This window comes from Hyperoodon ampullatus (genome assembly GCF_949752795.1).
Source record: "Hyperoodon ampullatus genome assembly, chromosome: 15".
NCBI classification, from domain to species: domain Eukaryota; kingdom Metazoa; phylum Chordata; class Mammalia; order Artiodactyla; family Ziphiidae; genus Hyperoodon; species Hyperoodon ampullatus.
Window position 1 is genome coordinate 11,456,271 of NC_136928.1, and position 15,193 is coordinate 11,471,463.

Below are 15,193 nucleotides of genomic sequence, written 5' to 3' on the forward strand. Positions count from 1 at the left end.
TCCCCTGCAGTGGAAGCACGGAGTCTTAACCGCTGGGAAGGTTAAGGGAAGTCCCCCTTTCATAAGAAAACCTTGATCTTAATTCAGAAAAGAAGGCAGGAAGGGTGGTTTCCACACAGAGCTCAGGCCTCCCACATTTCATCAGAATTGTGTTTCTAAGTCAAAAGGCCAAGCACGTCATGAACTTGGATGTGTACCAGGTAGCCAGCCATAAGCATTTCAGCGGGGAGCCGAGATAACCCCCAACTAAAGGTTCTTTCAGGGTGGGAGAGAGAATCTTCTCTCCGAAGGGAAACTTTTCAAGCACAGCAAACTTCTGCCATGGAGGGGCGTCTACAGGCGCCTACTCAGCTCTGGTCCAGCCTTGACTACGGTATGGTATCACTCTGCAGGCATTTGGGTGTATTTCTTAGCTTGTGGTAATACCAGAGACTTAATTTTTTTCCTTTTGCTTGTCTGTGATGGTTAAAGGAGGAACCTCTAATTGGTCCTCTGTAAAACCAAAGCATATAAATAACCAAAACCACTAAGACAGAAGCTTTCAGAAAAGCCCTTTGAATGTAAACCCCAGCTCTTATGACTGGTTCTTAGTTCATATTAAGTTTCCCAGAGCTGTAAGGGCCTCACAGAACTGGTAGCCTTACTTATTTCTTTTTTAAATGCAAAAGGCCCTTTGTGCACACATACTAGGAAAGGACTTTGTACATACGCCTTTCTTGTCATACAAACCAAATAAATCCTTCTTTTGTGAACAAAAGATGGGCATGGACTTGATGGGTCCCAGGAGTGGTGAATTTGGCTGCATCACTGAACAGAAATGGTGGGAGATGCAGCTATAGAGCAGGCGACAGACTGTGAGGGGCCTCTCTGTTCTTTGAGCTTACACCTTGACCCAGATATTATATCAAAACTATAATAAGAGATAGCAAACCAATAACACGGAATGAGCCAAGGGTACCATCGGGAACACAGGCAAAGTGGGGTCAAAACAGATGTAGCTTACAAGGAGACAAGTGGTGGAGCCATAGGACGTCCATGGACAGGCCTGATGGTATCCAGGATCCTTGTAAGGACATGGACTTCCCCTATATGTGAAAGTCCCCCACCTTTTGTTTCCTGTTTTTCAAAGTCAAAGACCTTTGAACTGGCATCTAGCCCTTAAGAACTCCTGGAGGTATCAAATGTTTCTTTGGGGGATCCTGAAGGAACATCTTTCTAGAAGGGTGGGGAGACTCATAACTGGTATCGAAGAAGGAAGAGTTAAGAGATTAAGAAGGAGAAACTCCCTTATTTTCCCAGGATCCTATGTGAATGGGGGAGTCTCTTGAGTTTGGGATCAAGCTGTAACTTGGATCCAAGCTACCTCCTCTTTCTTCACATGTTGATCCCAACCTTAGGAACCAAGGAATTATTGCCAGACTTCTGAAAACCCATGTAATCACCAAGCCTTTGGCTGTAGGTAGAATAAATAATGTATCACACACATATATGACAATCCAATAAATGTAGAAATGGCATCTTTAATAAAATTCAAAGATATTTAAAATCACTGAATAATTTATAGCAGATTTTTCATTGTGAGTTTCATTTGGTTCACAAAAACTGGAAAAAACAACTGCTAACAAGTAGAGATCTACAAGCTTTTTTTTTTTTACATAAGTTAAAAAAAAGAGCCCTCATACTTAAGTATTGATATCATTGCCCACTCCTTCTTGAAGTAGGGATTGTTTGCTCACAGCTGTTTTAGAAGGTCTAATAGGAAGAGTTTGTTCACAGCTGGGCAAGTGAGGAAAAAGACCAAGGAGTCTAAACAAGGGTGCAACCTCAGGGCCCAGCTGCCTGCACTTCACGTGGAGATTCTTGGTTTAGTATCCAGTTTGGAACCTGGGTTTTGGTTTTATTAAGAAGGCTCCAGGGCTTCCCTGGTGGTGCAGTGGTTAGGAATCCTCCTGCCAATGCAGGGGACACGGGTTTGATCCCTGGTCCAGGAAGATCCCACATGCTGCAGAGCAACTAAGCCCGTGCGCCACAACTACTGAGCCTGTGCTCTAGAGCCCGCGAGCAGTAACTACTGAGCTGCGTGCCATGACTACTGAAGCTTGCACACCTAGAGCCTGTGCTCCTCAACAAGAGAAGCCACCACAATGAGAAGCCCACGCACCACAATGAAGAGTAACCCCTGCTTGCCACAACTAGAGAAAGCCCGCGTGCAGCAACGAAGACCCAACGCAGCCAAAAATAAATAAATAAATAAATAAAAATTTTAAAAATGCTTAAAAAAATGGATCTTTAAAAAAAAAAAAAAAGAAGAAGGCTCCATCCTGTCTCTGATTCAAGGTCAGAGAAGTACAAGAGAAGTCCCACTTGGAAGGTATCTGAGGTAGCAGCATAAAGGTAAAAACACAGACAAAACCCTGGACTAGAATACAGTCATTCACTCATTCAACAAACCGTCTTGGCTATCAATTATATGGCAGGTAGAGAACTAGAATCTCTGGGGATGATTGATACCACTCTTACACCCAGGAAGCTCACAGTTGAGTGAGGGAGAAATGCAAATATATTGGTGACCAAATACAAGGGTAAAAGTATCAGGATGAGGCATTGTCAATTAGGACCATGTTGAAAGTGACAGTGACCTATAAAAAAAGAGAAAGATTCAGTCATTTATCTTTCATTTCATATACAAATATTACTTCAGGCTAACCAAAGAGTAGACAAAGGAAGACTTATCTTTATAAACATCTGTATTTGTTCTATCAGAGCCTAAGTATGACACAGGAAATGACTTCATCCCACTGAGGTTGGAGGAGGGGATGACGCTGGTGACAGTGCCTCATGATTCACCCAGACTAGACTTGGGTTCTCCTGAGGGTGGCTGGATGGTTGCTGCCCGCCCTCCCCAGGTGCTGCCATTCGCAGGTGCTATGAGTCATTATCATGGGATGCCTGTCTGCTCCGGCTCTTGTTCCCTTCGAGATCAAACACACTAGCAACAGAGGCAATTGTCCACAGAGCCCTGAGCCTTGTTTCCCTTGAAAACCCGTCACAGTCACTGCAGCGTATCCATTACTGATGTACAGGCTGTGCGCGCTTGTCCACCCCACTGTCCCTCTTTGTTCCCAGCATTGGAACAGCTTTCCAATGACAGCTCCAGGTGACAGCTTTCTTGGCCCCGGTGATCCAAGTTTGCACAATCCTCATAATTCATTTTAAGCATGTAATTGGTGGTTGCTCTTACCACGCTTAACCGGATACAGAGCAGAATACAGAGCTATGTAATCCAAACACTCATTAGCCTTAGAGGGTTGTTGTGTATGTGTGTGTTGCAGTGGGCGGTATTGCTGAAGACTATGTGTGGTTGAGTATTTTTTTTAGCACCAGCTGAACAATTCATTGTCTCTGCTTCCCCCAAGTTTCATACCTGAATCACTGTCCGTTTGCCTATGCCCATTCCAAAGGTGAAATGGGGTTCCCAGAAGAGCAGGCAGCGTGATCCTTTGGGGGACCTGCTAAAATATCACTCTCTCTCTCTCTCAAGGCTCTAGCCTTTGCTACCAAAATTCTCCCCAACACCCAGCACCTGGGGCTGCACCCAGGATCCACTCCTCGCTGGAACCTGCCCACCCCATGGCCTCGCACGTGGGCAATGGGCACCCACCATGCCAGGGGAGGCTGTCTGGTCCTACATTCATGCTCCCATCCATTTCAAGGACTGTAGCAATTGCATCCTGAGATTCTGCAAGAAACCTCCAATGGTTTTCTGCTCAGCTCTGGCATCGGGCTGGACAGCAAGGGACAAGTTAGGGGGAATGGGCAGTGAGTATCCCTTCAGGATTAAGGGTGCTCAAAAGTGTTCCCTGTTTTCCTGTTTCTCTCCTTTTTCTTTCTTTTCTTTTTATTTTATTTTTTTATTTTTGGCCGTGTTGGGTCTTCATTGCCGCACGCGGGCTTTCTCTAGATGTGGTGAGCAGGGCCTACTCTTCGTTGCCGTGCGCGGGCTTCTCATTGCAGTGGCTTCTCTTATTGCGGAGCTCGGGCTCTAGGCGCGTGGGCTTCAGTAGTTGTGGTGCACAGACTCAGTTGCTCCGCGGCATGTGGGATCTTCCCGGACCAAGGCTCGAATCCGTGTCCCCTGCATTGGCAGGTGGATTCTTAACCACTGCGCCACCAAGGAAGTCCCTCTCTTCTTTTTCTATCATGTCTCCCTTCTCTCTCAAGTTTCCTTATTCTGCTGGCTCTCAGGGTGAAGCGGTGTAGACAAGCGTGTTCTAAGGGCCAGGTGTCTATCTTTGGGGGACTCATCCTGGATCCATACCACAGACTCTGTGAGGCCTGAGGCTGAGTGCCTGAGCTTCTTCTTAGCTACAAAGCTGGGCTTGGGAAAGTGGGGTGACATTCTGGTTGAAGCTGTCTTGGTGGCGGCCTTCTTCCCTTGTCCCACACCCTGGACCCTCAGGTGATGGCACGGGGGTTCTTGCCAGTCTGACACTATGAGTTAATGCAAACAGTGGGCGCCTCCCCAGTGCTCTCCACTCTGCCCACAGCAGCCAGGGTGATCTGTTTTGCAGCAAGAACTGTATGATGTGCTCCCCGCCACTCCAAGACCCTCCAATGGCTTCTTTTTACTAAGAATAAAATACAAACTCTGCACCAAGGCCCGTAAGACCACACCTGACCTGGCCCTGCCCACCTGACACACTCACCTCCTACCCTCCTTCCCCTTTTCACTCTCCTCCAACCACACAGAGTGTATTGTCATTCCACCAACACTTTAAATTTCTCCCTGCCTCAGGGTCTTGGCATTTGCTCTCTGTCTGCAAGCCTTTCCCCCAGACTTTGCATCGCTGCTTCCTCTCAATGTGGGGCTTAGTTCAGCTGCTGTGTCCTCAGAGTGGCCTTCCTTGGACTTGATTATATTTCCCCAGGCCTTGCTGACTCAGATTTGCAGGGGGACACCACCCCAGGGTGCACAGGATGGATTTAGGTCTACCTGACAGCTAGTCGTGGAATCCTGGTTGGCAGGCCTCATGACAAGCCAGGCTTAGTGGCAACCCAGGAAAAGGTCACTCTGAAATCCCCTCAGACTAGGAAGAAGAGCAAGGTCATCCCCAGGTAGGGGATGCAACCATTCCATTTTGCCCGGAACTGAGGGCTTTCATGGGATGTGGGATTTTCAGATCTAAAGCTGGGAAAGTCCTGGGAAAACTGGGACAGATTGTTTACCCTATGACCCCAGATATTTTGAGAAGGTACAGTAGTTGGTTTGAAATCCAACTGAATCACTTTTGCCCACTTGGTCTTATCCTTTCTAGCTTTGCCCAGGCCATAGCAGTTTGGGTGCAAAGTAGAACAAAGGCTTTTTGCAACACCTTGTGTGATTCATATAGGAGGATTTGATGGAAAACCACCTTGCAATAAACACACACACACACACACGCACACACACAATCTAAAAGCAACAGTGCCATACAGCCTACGGCTCTGGTCCCTCAGCCCTTCACACAGTTATCTGTCATATGAGCTTGATAAATACTTGATATACTGTTGAACCAAGTTTAACTGAGTACAGGGTTGGATCATATTCAAAATCTCAGGGCCAGAAAATCTGGAGAAACTGGGCTGTTCCAGAAATTCTTCACAGCAGTAAACAGAACAAGACTTCATAGTGGAAATGTAGCGGGTTACCATCACCTCTGGTGACCAAATTGATCTTTCAATAAAGAGGATGGTCTGCCACCTGGTGGTAACTCTTAGCATTGTTCCCTGGTAAACCACAATTCCTGTGTTGGGTGAATTTATTGGGCATAGAATTCCTGAAGGAAAGGTAAGGGCTGGGCAAGTCCCAATTCTATGACTATATTTCTAACCACTAAAATAGAGAAACCTGACAAATGTTTTAATGATTTTTGAATTCTTTTATATAAGAAATCTCATAATGGGATAAAGGAAAAGATAAAGAAAACTAAAATCTGTGGCATACTGAACGTGAACTAAACATTCTATATAAATTTCTTCACCTCACAACAACCTTGTAATATGGATAGTATTATATCTATTTTACAGGTGATGAAATGGATACTCAGAGAGGTTAAGACATTACTCCGAGATTAAACAAGAAAATAATGGGTACCGCACAATTCTTCCTGGCTCCAAAGCATGAATTCAGGCTGTTACACTGCATTTTGCCAAACAATTAAAAGATCACTTAAAAATTAACTTTAGGGCTTCCCTGGTGGAGCAGTGGTTGAGAGTCCGCCTGCCGATGCAGGGGACACGGGTTCGTGCCCCGGTCCGGGAAGATCGCACATGCCGCAGAGTGGCTGGGCCCATGAGTCATGGCCGCTGAGTCTGCGTGTCCGGAGGCTTTGCTCCGCAACGGGAGAGGCCACAGCAGTGAGAGGCCCACGTACCACAAAAACAAAACAAAACAAAACAAAAAAATGTCTCCAGATATTGGCAAATGTCCCCTGGTGGGGGGCACAAAATCACTCCGAGTTGACAACCATTGCTGTAAAGATTTCAAAACGCAGCTTGATCCTTACGCAAGGAATGGCTTCACACAACAGTAAGAAATTGTCCTATACATATTGTTGGACCATGTGGTCAACCAGAAGGAAGACTTGCTTTTGGTAAACGGCCTGCTCTATGCTTCCTTCTAGTGCTAAGTGTCTAGCAAGGTCAGAACTCTGGTATATTAACCACGGCTCATTTTGATCACTAGACCATCAGAAATAACAAGGTCTCATTCTCTTCCAAGGCTTTAAATCTCAGTCAAAATTATTAGTAGGCAATAAAGCTGTTCTTGTGGAAAGGAGATGAAGGAAGTCAGGCCACAAGTTGAGGCTCCAAAGGCCCATTCTAAGGTTGTGAGAGTTGGATGCTAAGAGAGTGTGAGCTTGAGTACCTACTTCTAAATTAGTCTAACTCCTGAATAAAACTAGGGGAATCTGGACTCTAGCCTGAGGTGTATTTGAGCTAGCCCCACGCCAGTCTCTGTCAGGATCCTCAAGTCCATTCCAGCATCTGTACAGTCTTCCCTGGGAGTCCCCTTCCCAATGAACACACTGAAGAAAAAGAGGGAGAAGGGAGTGGAAAGGGAGGTGGGGAAGTGGGGAGGGAGAGAGTTTTCCTTGCTTTACTGAAGCCCAGGCAGGCACGCATGCTGGCTGTGTGTCTCCCTGGGGGAGCCTACATCCTGGGATTGAGGGAGTGGCCAAGGTGCCTTGTTTCCTCTCAGACTGGACCACACTGGAGCCATCAGGGAGGCGAGGTGCTCAAGGCCCTCCCTCTCACTATCAATAACAGTGTTGGAAAATGGGCTCTGTGATCCTTCATTCTGTCCCTGAAAACTCTTTTCCAAGGATATTAGGGCCCATGAAAGAGGGGAAAATGAGCCCCATGTGGTTCTTTCCAGTGTGAGTATTCTAGAAAGAAATAGAATTTTTGGTGGTTTGTTAAGATTATAACACAGATTGATCTCCCCTCTGTGAGACCCTGAAAGTGGTCCAGCAGCCAAAACTTGGACTTCCCTTCAGTTACTACTTCTTCATTTATAGAGTTTTTCCTTCCTTTTTTCCCTTATTAACTATTTTGTCTTAAGGCCCGTTGCTATTACTTGTGACTTTAAGGAGAAAAAACATTACCTGTGTTTATACAAAGTTTAGGGCTATATTGTGTGTGGGAAGGCAATTAATACACATCCATCCAGGTGATTCTGTTAGATCAAAGTTTGATCCTAGAGTCACTGAAGGTTTGCAGCCCAGCTTCACCTATGAGCAGTGTGACCTTGGGTCAGTCAGGACTTCTTTCATGTCTTATCTGAACAATGGGGATAAGAGTACTCACTTGGAGTTGTTAAAATTAAATGTGATAACATCCGCAAAGCATTTAGCATGATGCCTGGCACTGTTAATACATATGCAAATGCAAAGTGTCATAGGAACACGATACTCGAACTATACTAAGGCTCAGCATAATCTCAGCCCCAAGAGCCGCCAGTGGAATTTCAGATTGGCCGTGAGAGTCACTGGGTACCGTTGGCAGACCTAAGGAGAAGGGTTAAAAGTGAAGGCAGGAATGAGAAATGATTGCAAGATGGAGAGAAGAGAGACAAGAAAGAAAAAAACAAAACAAAAAGAGGCACAGACAGGTGGACCTTTTAGAACACTGCTTACTCCCAAAATATTCTATGAGGAATAGACTGTCTGTGCTATCAAGAGACACACACAGTCTCACAATATTTTGAGAGAGACAGTCACATGAATAGAGCAAGGTGGACTATCACAGAGAGGGTAGAGGTGAGTCGAAGCGCAGCCAACCCCGGTAGCAGTGGGGTTCAGGGTTACAGAGTAATATGCACAAGAGTGGAGACCTTAGGAACATCTGAGAGAAGAGTACAGTGTTTTCCAAGACATGGAGTTAAGAGCATGTGTGCAGGAATTGAAATTCTGTACAGCTGAAGGTGAAGTGTGGGGTTAAGCATGAAATGTCTCTGTTATCCAGTCATGCTTTAGGTATTTGTTATGGACCATCTACATGTCAGACACACGGAGGATACTGTAGAGGAAAAAAAGCAAATTCCCTCTTCCCAGAAATATTATTATTATTATTATTATTGGCCATGCCACACAGCTTGCAGGATCTTAGTTCCCCGACCAGGGATTGAACCCAGGGCCATGGCAGTGAAAGTGCCGAAGTCCTAACCACTGGACTGCCAGGGAACTCCCAGAACATTATTTTCTAGAGAGGACAGATGACAAACAAATACAAAACCAAGTAAACATAAATAATCAAGGAAAGTTCTATGAATGAAAGGAAACACTGGTAAAGTGATAGAGGATGGGTGGGTGGGAACCCAATATAGATAGGGTAGTCAGGAGGACTTCTCTGAGGAGGTGGATTTCAGCTGAGTCTAAAGAATAAGATGGAGCTGGCAGTGCAGAGAGGGGCAGACAGACAGGCAGAGCAATCAAGATGGTGGGAAGTCCCAGTTCAAATGCTGGAGACTGGGGGTAGCTGGGGGCGGTGGGGAGTGAGGTGGGTAAAGCAGAGATTGGCACTGATATTTGCTCCAGTAACCTTTTGATGGAGAAATCTGAAGTGGGGGAGACTGCCCCCAAGAGGATGCAGGAGAGGCCACAAGTTTGTAGAGACCAACTGTAGTGAAGATCCAAGTATTTTTCTTTTTTCCTGCATCTTAGCCAGAACTTTGCGCTAATTTCCAAATTCTGCCTAAAACGTAGGATTCAAGTATCACCTCAAATAACTTTTCCTCCTGCAGGCCAAGGTGGAGGTGGTTGAACTATGGGTGGGCGATTGTAGTGGGATCAGTTTCGAGGCTGTCAAGCAGAAAGAGCTTTATTTGGGGTCTTAAGAATTGCAATTCGGGAGACACAGATTCAGGTAAAACTCAAGAGTGTTCTGGGGAAGAGAAAGAGCCAGGAGCTTATACGGACAAAACCACAAGGTTATAAGAGCTGTCTAGCAAGAATTGTAATTGACTCTGAATGCAGGTAAGAAAATATTTGTCCTGAAAGAATAGGCTGTCACGAGTTATTTTAGGGTAAGGGTCCCAATAAGTAGATAGGCTGTCTGGAGTTATTTTAGGGTAAGGGTCTGATAAGTATCCTGAGCTTCTGGCAGATGTTCTGAATGCCTGCTTTAAGACAGAAAGTGGTCAGCTTAGATATGCATAAATCACACTTCCACAACGGCCTCCTGACTCCATTTTAGAGAACTCTCTTACCGACTTCATTTTGATTTTCCTTTCAGAAGGTCCAGGGGCTGCCAGCCTCAGGGGTCATGGCAAAGAGAATCCAGGTGACCAGGGCGATAACACAACTTTTACCGGTGCCTTGCACACAGAAGAGGGAGAAGACCTGAAGTGACTTTGAAGGAGATGAATTCATGGCAGACAGAATGGATTCCACCAACATGGAGGAGTAGCACAAAGGCTAGTGCTTTTCAAAGACCTCTAAGTAGTTTATATGGCTGGTGTTAGCAATAGCTTTCTCACCTGTAAAATGGGGACAATAAGAATTCTCTGACCCTCCCTATTCCCTCTGTAAACAAACAAACAAAAGGACAAAGAGTCTCACTCATCATCCAGTTACACGAAGGGCTAAGTCTCAATCCTGCAGTTGCCCCACCAACAGTGCACCCTGAGGGGAATTCAGGATGAAGAAAAACAGTATGAAGCATTCTGTGTTTTGGATACATGGCCCCTGGGTAGTTAAGATGCATATCTAAGGAAGAATTTCAATGACCCTAGATTCTTGGATCTTCCCATATTTGAGAAAGCACTAAAATCATTAACTTGAGATATATTCAATATATGTATTTTTAATTATTAGCAGTCATCTTTTACCAAAATGTATGCTTAACTACATTTCCTAGATCAAAAATTCGTATGTATCCATATACATATATATGTATACATATGTATAAATATACTGGCCCCTCCCCTATCTCTTCGTAATAGTTCCACATAGCTGAGAGGTTATCTCCCAGGCTAGAGTCCCTAGTAAGGTCCCAGAATAAAACTGAAAGTCACTGCTCTTACATCGTGCGTTTTTTTTTCGTCCACACCTACAGCAAGACACTTTACAGGTAGAAAAGAAAAGAGAAAGCTGTCAGGTTCAGTTAAAGCCCTTTTTAAGACAACAAGTATTGCAGGGTTTCTGCAGGTCACACGTATGTTCCCAGCCAGGCTCCATCTGGAGGGAAACCGTGCCATCCAACGCTGCCCAGTGCAGAACAACATCTAAGGCTGGGCGTTCTAATTTGCAGCCTTGGGCCTGCGGTGGGGGGCGGGGGGGTGCCCTAAGGATGTACTAAAGTGGGAGCCGGAGCCCCCAGGTGCGTTTCCCTGTGGCGTCAGTCTAGAGAAGTCACTCCCAAAAGGACATCTCTAGAAGAGCGACTGCCCTGAGGCCTCGTCCACCGCCACGTTCCTAGTTCTAGAAAAAACAACAGGGTCAAGTCTAACACTCCCTTCTCAGATGCTGGGGCAAAGAGAAAAATCTCCAGGATTGACCCCACCGGGGCTACTTGGGCGGTACAAGCCGTTGCGCCAATGCCTGTCGCCGAGATTTGCGAACCCGGTCGCGGAGCATTGTGGGGCTGGTAGTCCAGGCTGGGGCACGGCTTCAGGCCGATGAAGCCATAGAACTACATTTCCCAGGAAGCCTCGTGCTGCAGCGGACGCGGACCTAGTACGTCAGCTACCAGACTTCCGGCAGAGCGGGAGGCGGGACCGTGGCGGAGGCTGGAGCGGGGCGGCGGGATGCAGCGACCCGGGCCCTTCAGCACCCTCTACGGGCGGGTCCTGGCCCCGCTGCCCGGGCGGGCCGGGGGCGCGGCCTCTGGCGGAGGCGGGAACAGCTGGGGCGTTCCGGGTTCCCACGTGCAGTTGCCGGGACGCGCGCAGTTCGGCGCTGGCAGCACAAGTACAGCTGGCGGGGACGCTAACAGCGTCTGCCCGGCCCCCTCCACGATGTCCAAGGCCGAGGAGGCCAAGAAGCTGGCGGGCCGCGCGGCCGTGGAGAACCACGTGAGGGTGAGCAGCTCAGGACGTGGGACGCCCGTGCTCGGCCTGATGGGCTCGCGCTCTGGGCACTGCCGGGTGCGCCTAGTTCCTGGCAGGGAGGGGGCTGCGTGAGAGGGGAGGGGGTTCGCATTTTACCCGCCTTGAGACCTGTTCCTTCAAGGCCTTTTAGATGTGGAATCGGTTGGGGCCGCGTCCCCTAAAGTTGTGCTATCTAAAGACTGCTTGTCAGGCCAGCTAAGTTTGCAAAGTGGAGCCTGGTGGTGTGCGTCTGATGTTTGGAGTGGGGTTAGTAGGGACTTAGCGTGTGGCTTCCTTTTCGACAAATAAGAGACTGGGACTGCGAGAGGTCTTCACTCGCTTCACTGCCCTGGGAAGTCGGTGGGGAGCTGATTTTAAAAGTGTTTTGAAATTTTACTCCAGGAAAGTGCTTAGCTGGGCGCGCACCCGCTCCTGAGTGTACTCGCTGGAGGGAAGAGGAGACTGAGCCGAAGGAGAAACCCAGGCTTTAAACCTCCTCCTTTTGACAGGGCTCGGGTGGACGCTTGAAGTCTGGAGGACCCTCTTCTTAAAGGTCGGGATGTGGAGATGTTTAGCTCTTACGGGGCGAGGTCGTGGCCCTACTTGTTTGCTGTGTTGCGGGTGTGGTCCTCTTGGGTGGAGTCTTTTAACCCGAGCGCATTTGCTGTCAGTTATCTTAACTGTAATACCGGCGGCCAAGTGGAGTATCTCTGCCCTTAGGTGGAGTTTCCTTGACTTTATTGACTTTTAGTCCTTCTTTTCTGCTTCCTGGAAAGTGGTATCAGGTTCCCTTTTCTCTAGTGAGGCTACTTCATTCTTTACATTTGGTAATGCTTTCGTGTACAAAGTTATTTTGCCTAGATAGATGTTTGATCCTCCCACCGCCTGGCTAAGTGGGAGGGGCGAGTGTGGTAACCTTTGGCTCAGCGTGTTCAGTAGGAGGAATGACCAAGAATCCTCCAGGTCCCAAACCGAGTGACTTCCGTTCCAGTGCCCTTCCACCAGTAACACAGCTGCTCTGTTCTGGTTTAATAGTATGGTTAGCAATAGGATTTTCTATGGGGATTCACAGAGATAATGTAAAATGTGTAATCTGGCTCTCCTTTTGGGATTCACGTGCCTCAGCTGCAAAATTGGGACGGTAAGATTATGTATTTGGTTAAATTTCAATTTGCAAGCTCCCACCTTAGGCCAGAGCCGCAAAACACTGGATTCTGGCCACATTATTGCATGAAGTTTACCAGGCAGTCCTGGGGAGATCTTCATAGGCCTTTTGGGGGCACTCACCCCAGTCTGTTACACCCACTTTCCTTTGCAAACTTCTTTTCTGAGATGCCAGCACTACTTGAATTTTGTATTTTCTGCTTTGTAACTTTGTTTCATTCATTTCAGGTATTTGTTGAGTGCCTACTATGTGTAGGTAGGTAGTAGGTGTGGTGGTCAGAAATGTGGCTAAAGGGAGGAGGAGAGGCTGGTCCTGGATACTTTGCAGACAAGATAACTCAATTCAAAGCCACAGGTTTATTGAGCATAAACTTAATTCACAGCCACAAGTTGATTGAGCATAGTCCCGTACCTCATTGTCAAGGCTTAGCTGCTCTCTCCAGGGTGTATCCTTTTTTCCATCTAAGGCCAAGTTTTCCATTAGCACTTTGTGTCTTGAAATTGTTTACTTGTTACACAACTCAGGTTTGGCCGCTCACCCCTCCAAAGATAAGTGTTGGTTGGAAAGAAAAGGTTACTTTATTCTGGAGGCCGGCAACCTGGGGAGAAGGCGGACTCCAAGAATCAACTCCAGGGGAGAAAGGGGAAGTTAATCGCAGTTAATCATTTGGGGAGGGGTGGTTCAGAGTCTTATCTTCCACTGAGTGCAGACTTTCTTCTGATCGGTTGACGGTGAGGTAACTGGGTGATGGTTAGCCTGAAGTCTTGCGCCCAGCCTGAATTTACCATCTTCCACCTGGGTGGGGCCTTAGTTCCTGTACAAGAACTCAGAGTTGTATTGTTTTGTATATTCCTTGAGGAGGAACCGGGACCTTGCCTGTCGCAACACCATTGTTTCTTGACTGCTCCTCCTTTGTTTCTGCAGTCCCTTCCTTCCCTGATGAGCAACTGTTTGAAACTGCCCTTTGGAACTCAGGGGAGGTCAAGGAGGCTGAAAGAAGCCTATTTCCTACAAACAGGAGACGAAGGACACGGAAAGGATTTGTACGGGAGGACCCCATAGGGTCCTGCTCCGTTTCATACTCACTTGTGTAAGTTTATCAAGCTAGGTTGTGTGCGAGGTCCTGTTGGTTCCACCTTTGGAAGGTTCTTAGAACTGACCCTTCCTGTTGACCTGCCAACTTTCCCGGTTTAGGCTCTCCTCGTGGCCAGAAGATTGCAGTTGCCCTTATCTTGTCCCCTCTGTCGACCACCCAAGTGGTGCATTATCATCTTCTGAAGCTTTAATCTACTCTTGTCACTGTGCCCCTCGGGTGGCCTCATCCTAACCTCCATAAGACACATCAGGAGCATCTGTTGTAAACCAGTACTGAGGGAGGTGGAGGGGATACACAGAGAAGAGGCTCTGGTTCTTGTCCTTAAGCCCACAGTCTTGTTTCTTTCTCTGCTCCCTTCTCTCCCACGTACCAGAACATTGAAAGGACAGACTACTGGCATAGAGTGTGTGTTTTAGTATCACAACCCTTGACCAAGAGTGCTTTTTCTTGTCCGCTGCTTTTGCCTCTTAAAATCATATATGTCCTTCAGGGTTTGGTTCAAAGGCCATTCTTCCTTTCAGTTTTTCCTTAGCCTTGTAGGGGAAGCAGTTCTCCCCTTTAATTCTGTAGCACTCCATACCTCTTAGGTGCCTTATGCCGCTTAGGGGTCTTTATGGTCTAGTTATGTGTATGTGTGTCTCCCAGCTCCCTGAAGGGTGAGCTTCTGGAGGGTAGTTAACCTTATTTTCATTGAGTGTTGGTCACAGTGGGGCCTTCCCAGTAAATGCTTGATGAATTGTGTGGAGTGTGGACACAAATAGGGAGGTTGTGGGGTGAATCTCCCTAGCCCATTGGTGTTCCTAGTCCATTGGTGACTACTTGCATTTCTGGGTGGGTGGAAAACTTGGAGAGCTCTCAGCTGAAGCCTTTGGGTAGCCACCCGGGACTCAGATGTGCCTGTTGCAGGATGGGTCACCATGCAAGGCCACGCTCTCCTGAAGGTCCCTAGCCTCCTTTGTTTGTTCTCTTTGGAGCCTGAGCTTAGCTTTTTGGCTGGCTTAGCTTGAAGGAGTTGGTGGGCAGTGGTTCCAGTTGGTCAACAGAAGAGGTGACCCTGCTGGACAAGGTGACCCAAGTTGTGATGTTGCACGTATGACCTGTTGTCAAGTATTGCCATTAGGAGGAGGCTGCTCCTCCAGGAGAGCCTGCCTGGTAGCCTCCTGCTGTTGGGCCACGTCTGTTTAGCTTTGGCTGGTACACTGATTCTTGGCCAGTCATTTGATTGCAAGGTAGCAGGACCACAGCGTTGAAGAGCTTTGGGCCTGGCAGGCCTGTGCTATTCCTGGCCTCTTCCTAAAGCCAAGGGAGGAGCCTTGCACAGAGCTTTTGTGACTCACCCAGGTTCATCTGTGTGCCACCTTCC

General features: G+C 47.4%; 1 protein-coding gene across 1 annotated transcript in view; it reads left to right on the forward strand.

Annotated features, from left to right (window-relative positions):
• Positions 1-11,287: 11,287 nt before the first annotated feature.
• Positions 11,288-15,193, forward strand: part of RPIA (ribose 5-phosphate isomerase A) — a gene marked incomplete at its 5' end in the record, with an annotated part of 32,223 nt that continues 28,317 nt past the window's right edge. The window contains one exon of the mRNA XM_079720600.1: positions 11,288-11,560. Within this exon, the coding sequence (XP_079576726.1) occupies positions 11,288-11,560 (273 nt within the window). The remainder of the gene's footprint in view (positions 11,561-15,193) is intronic.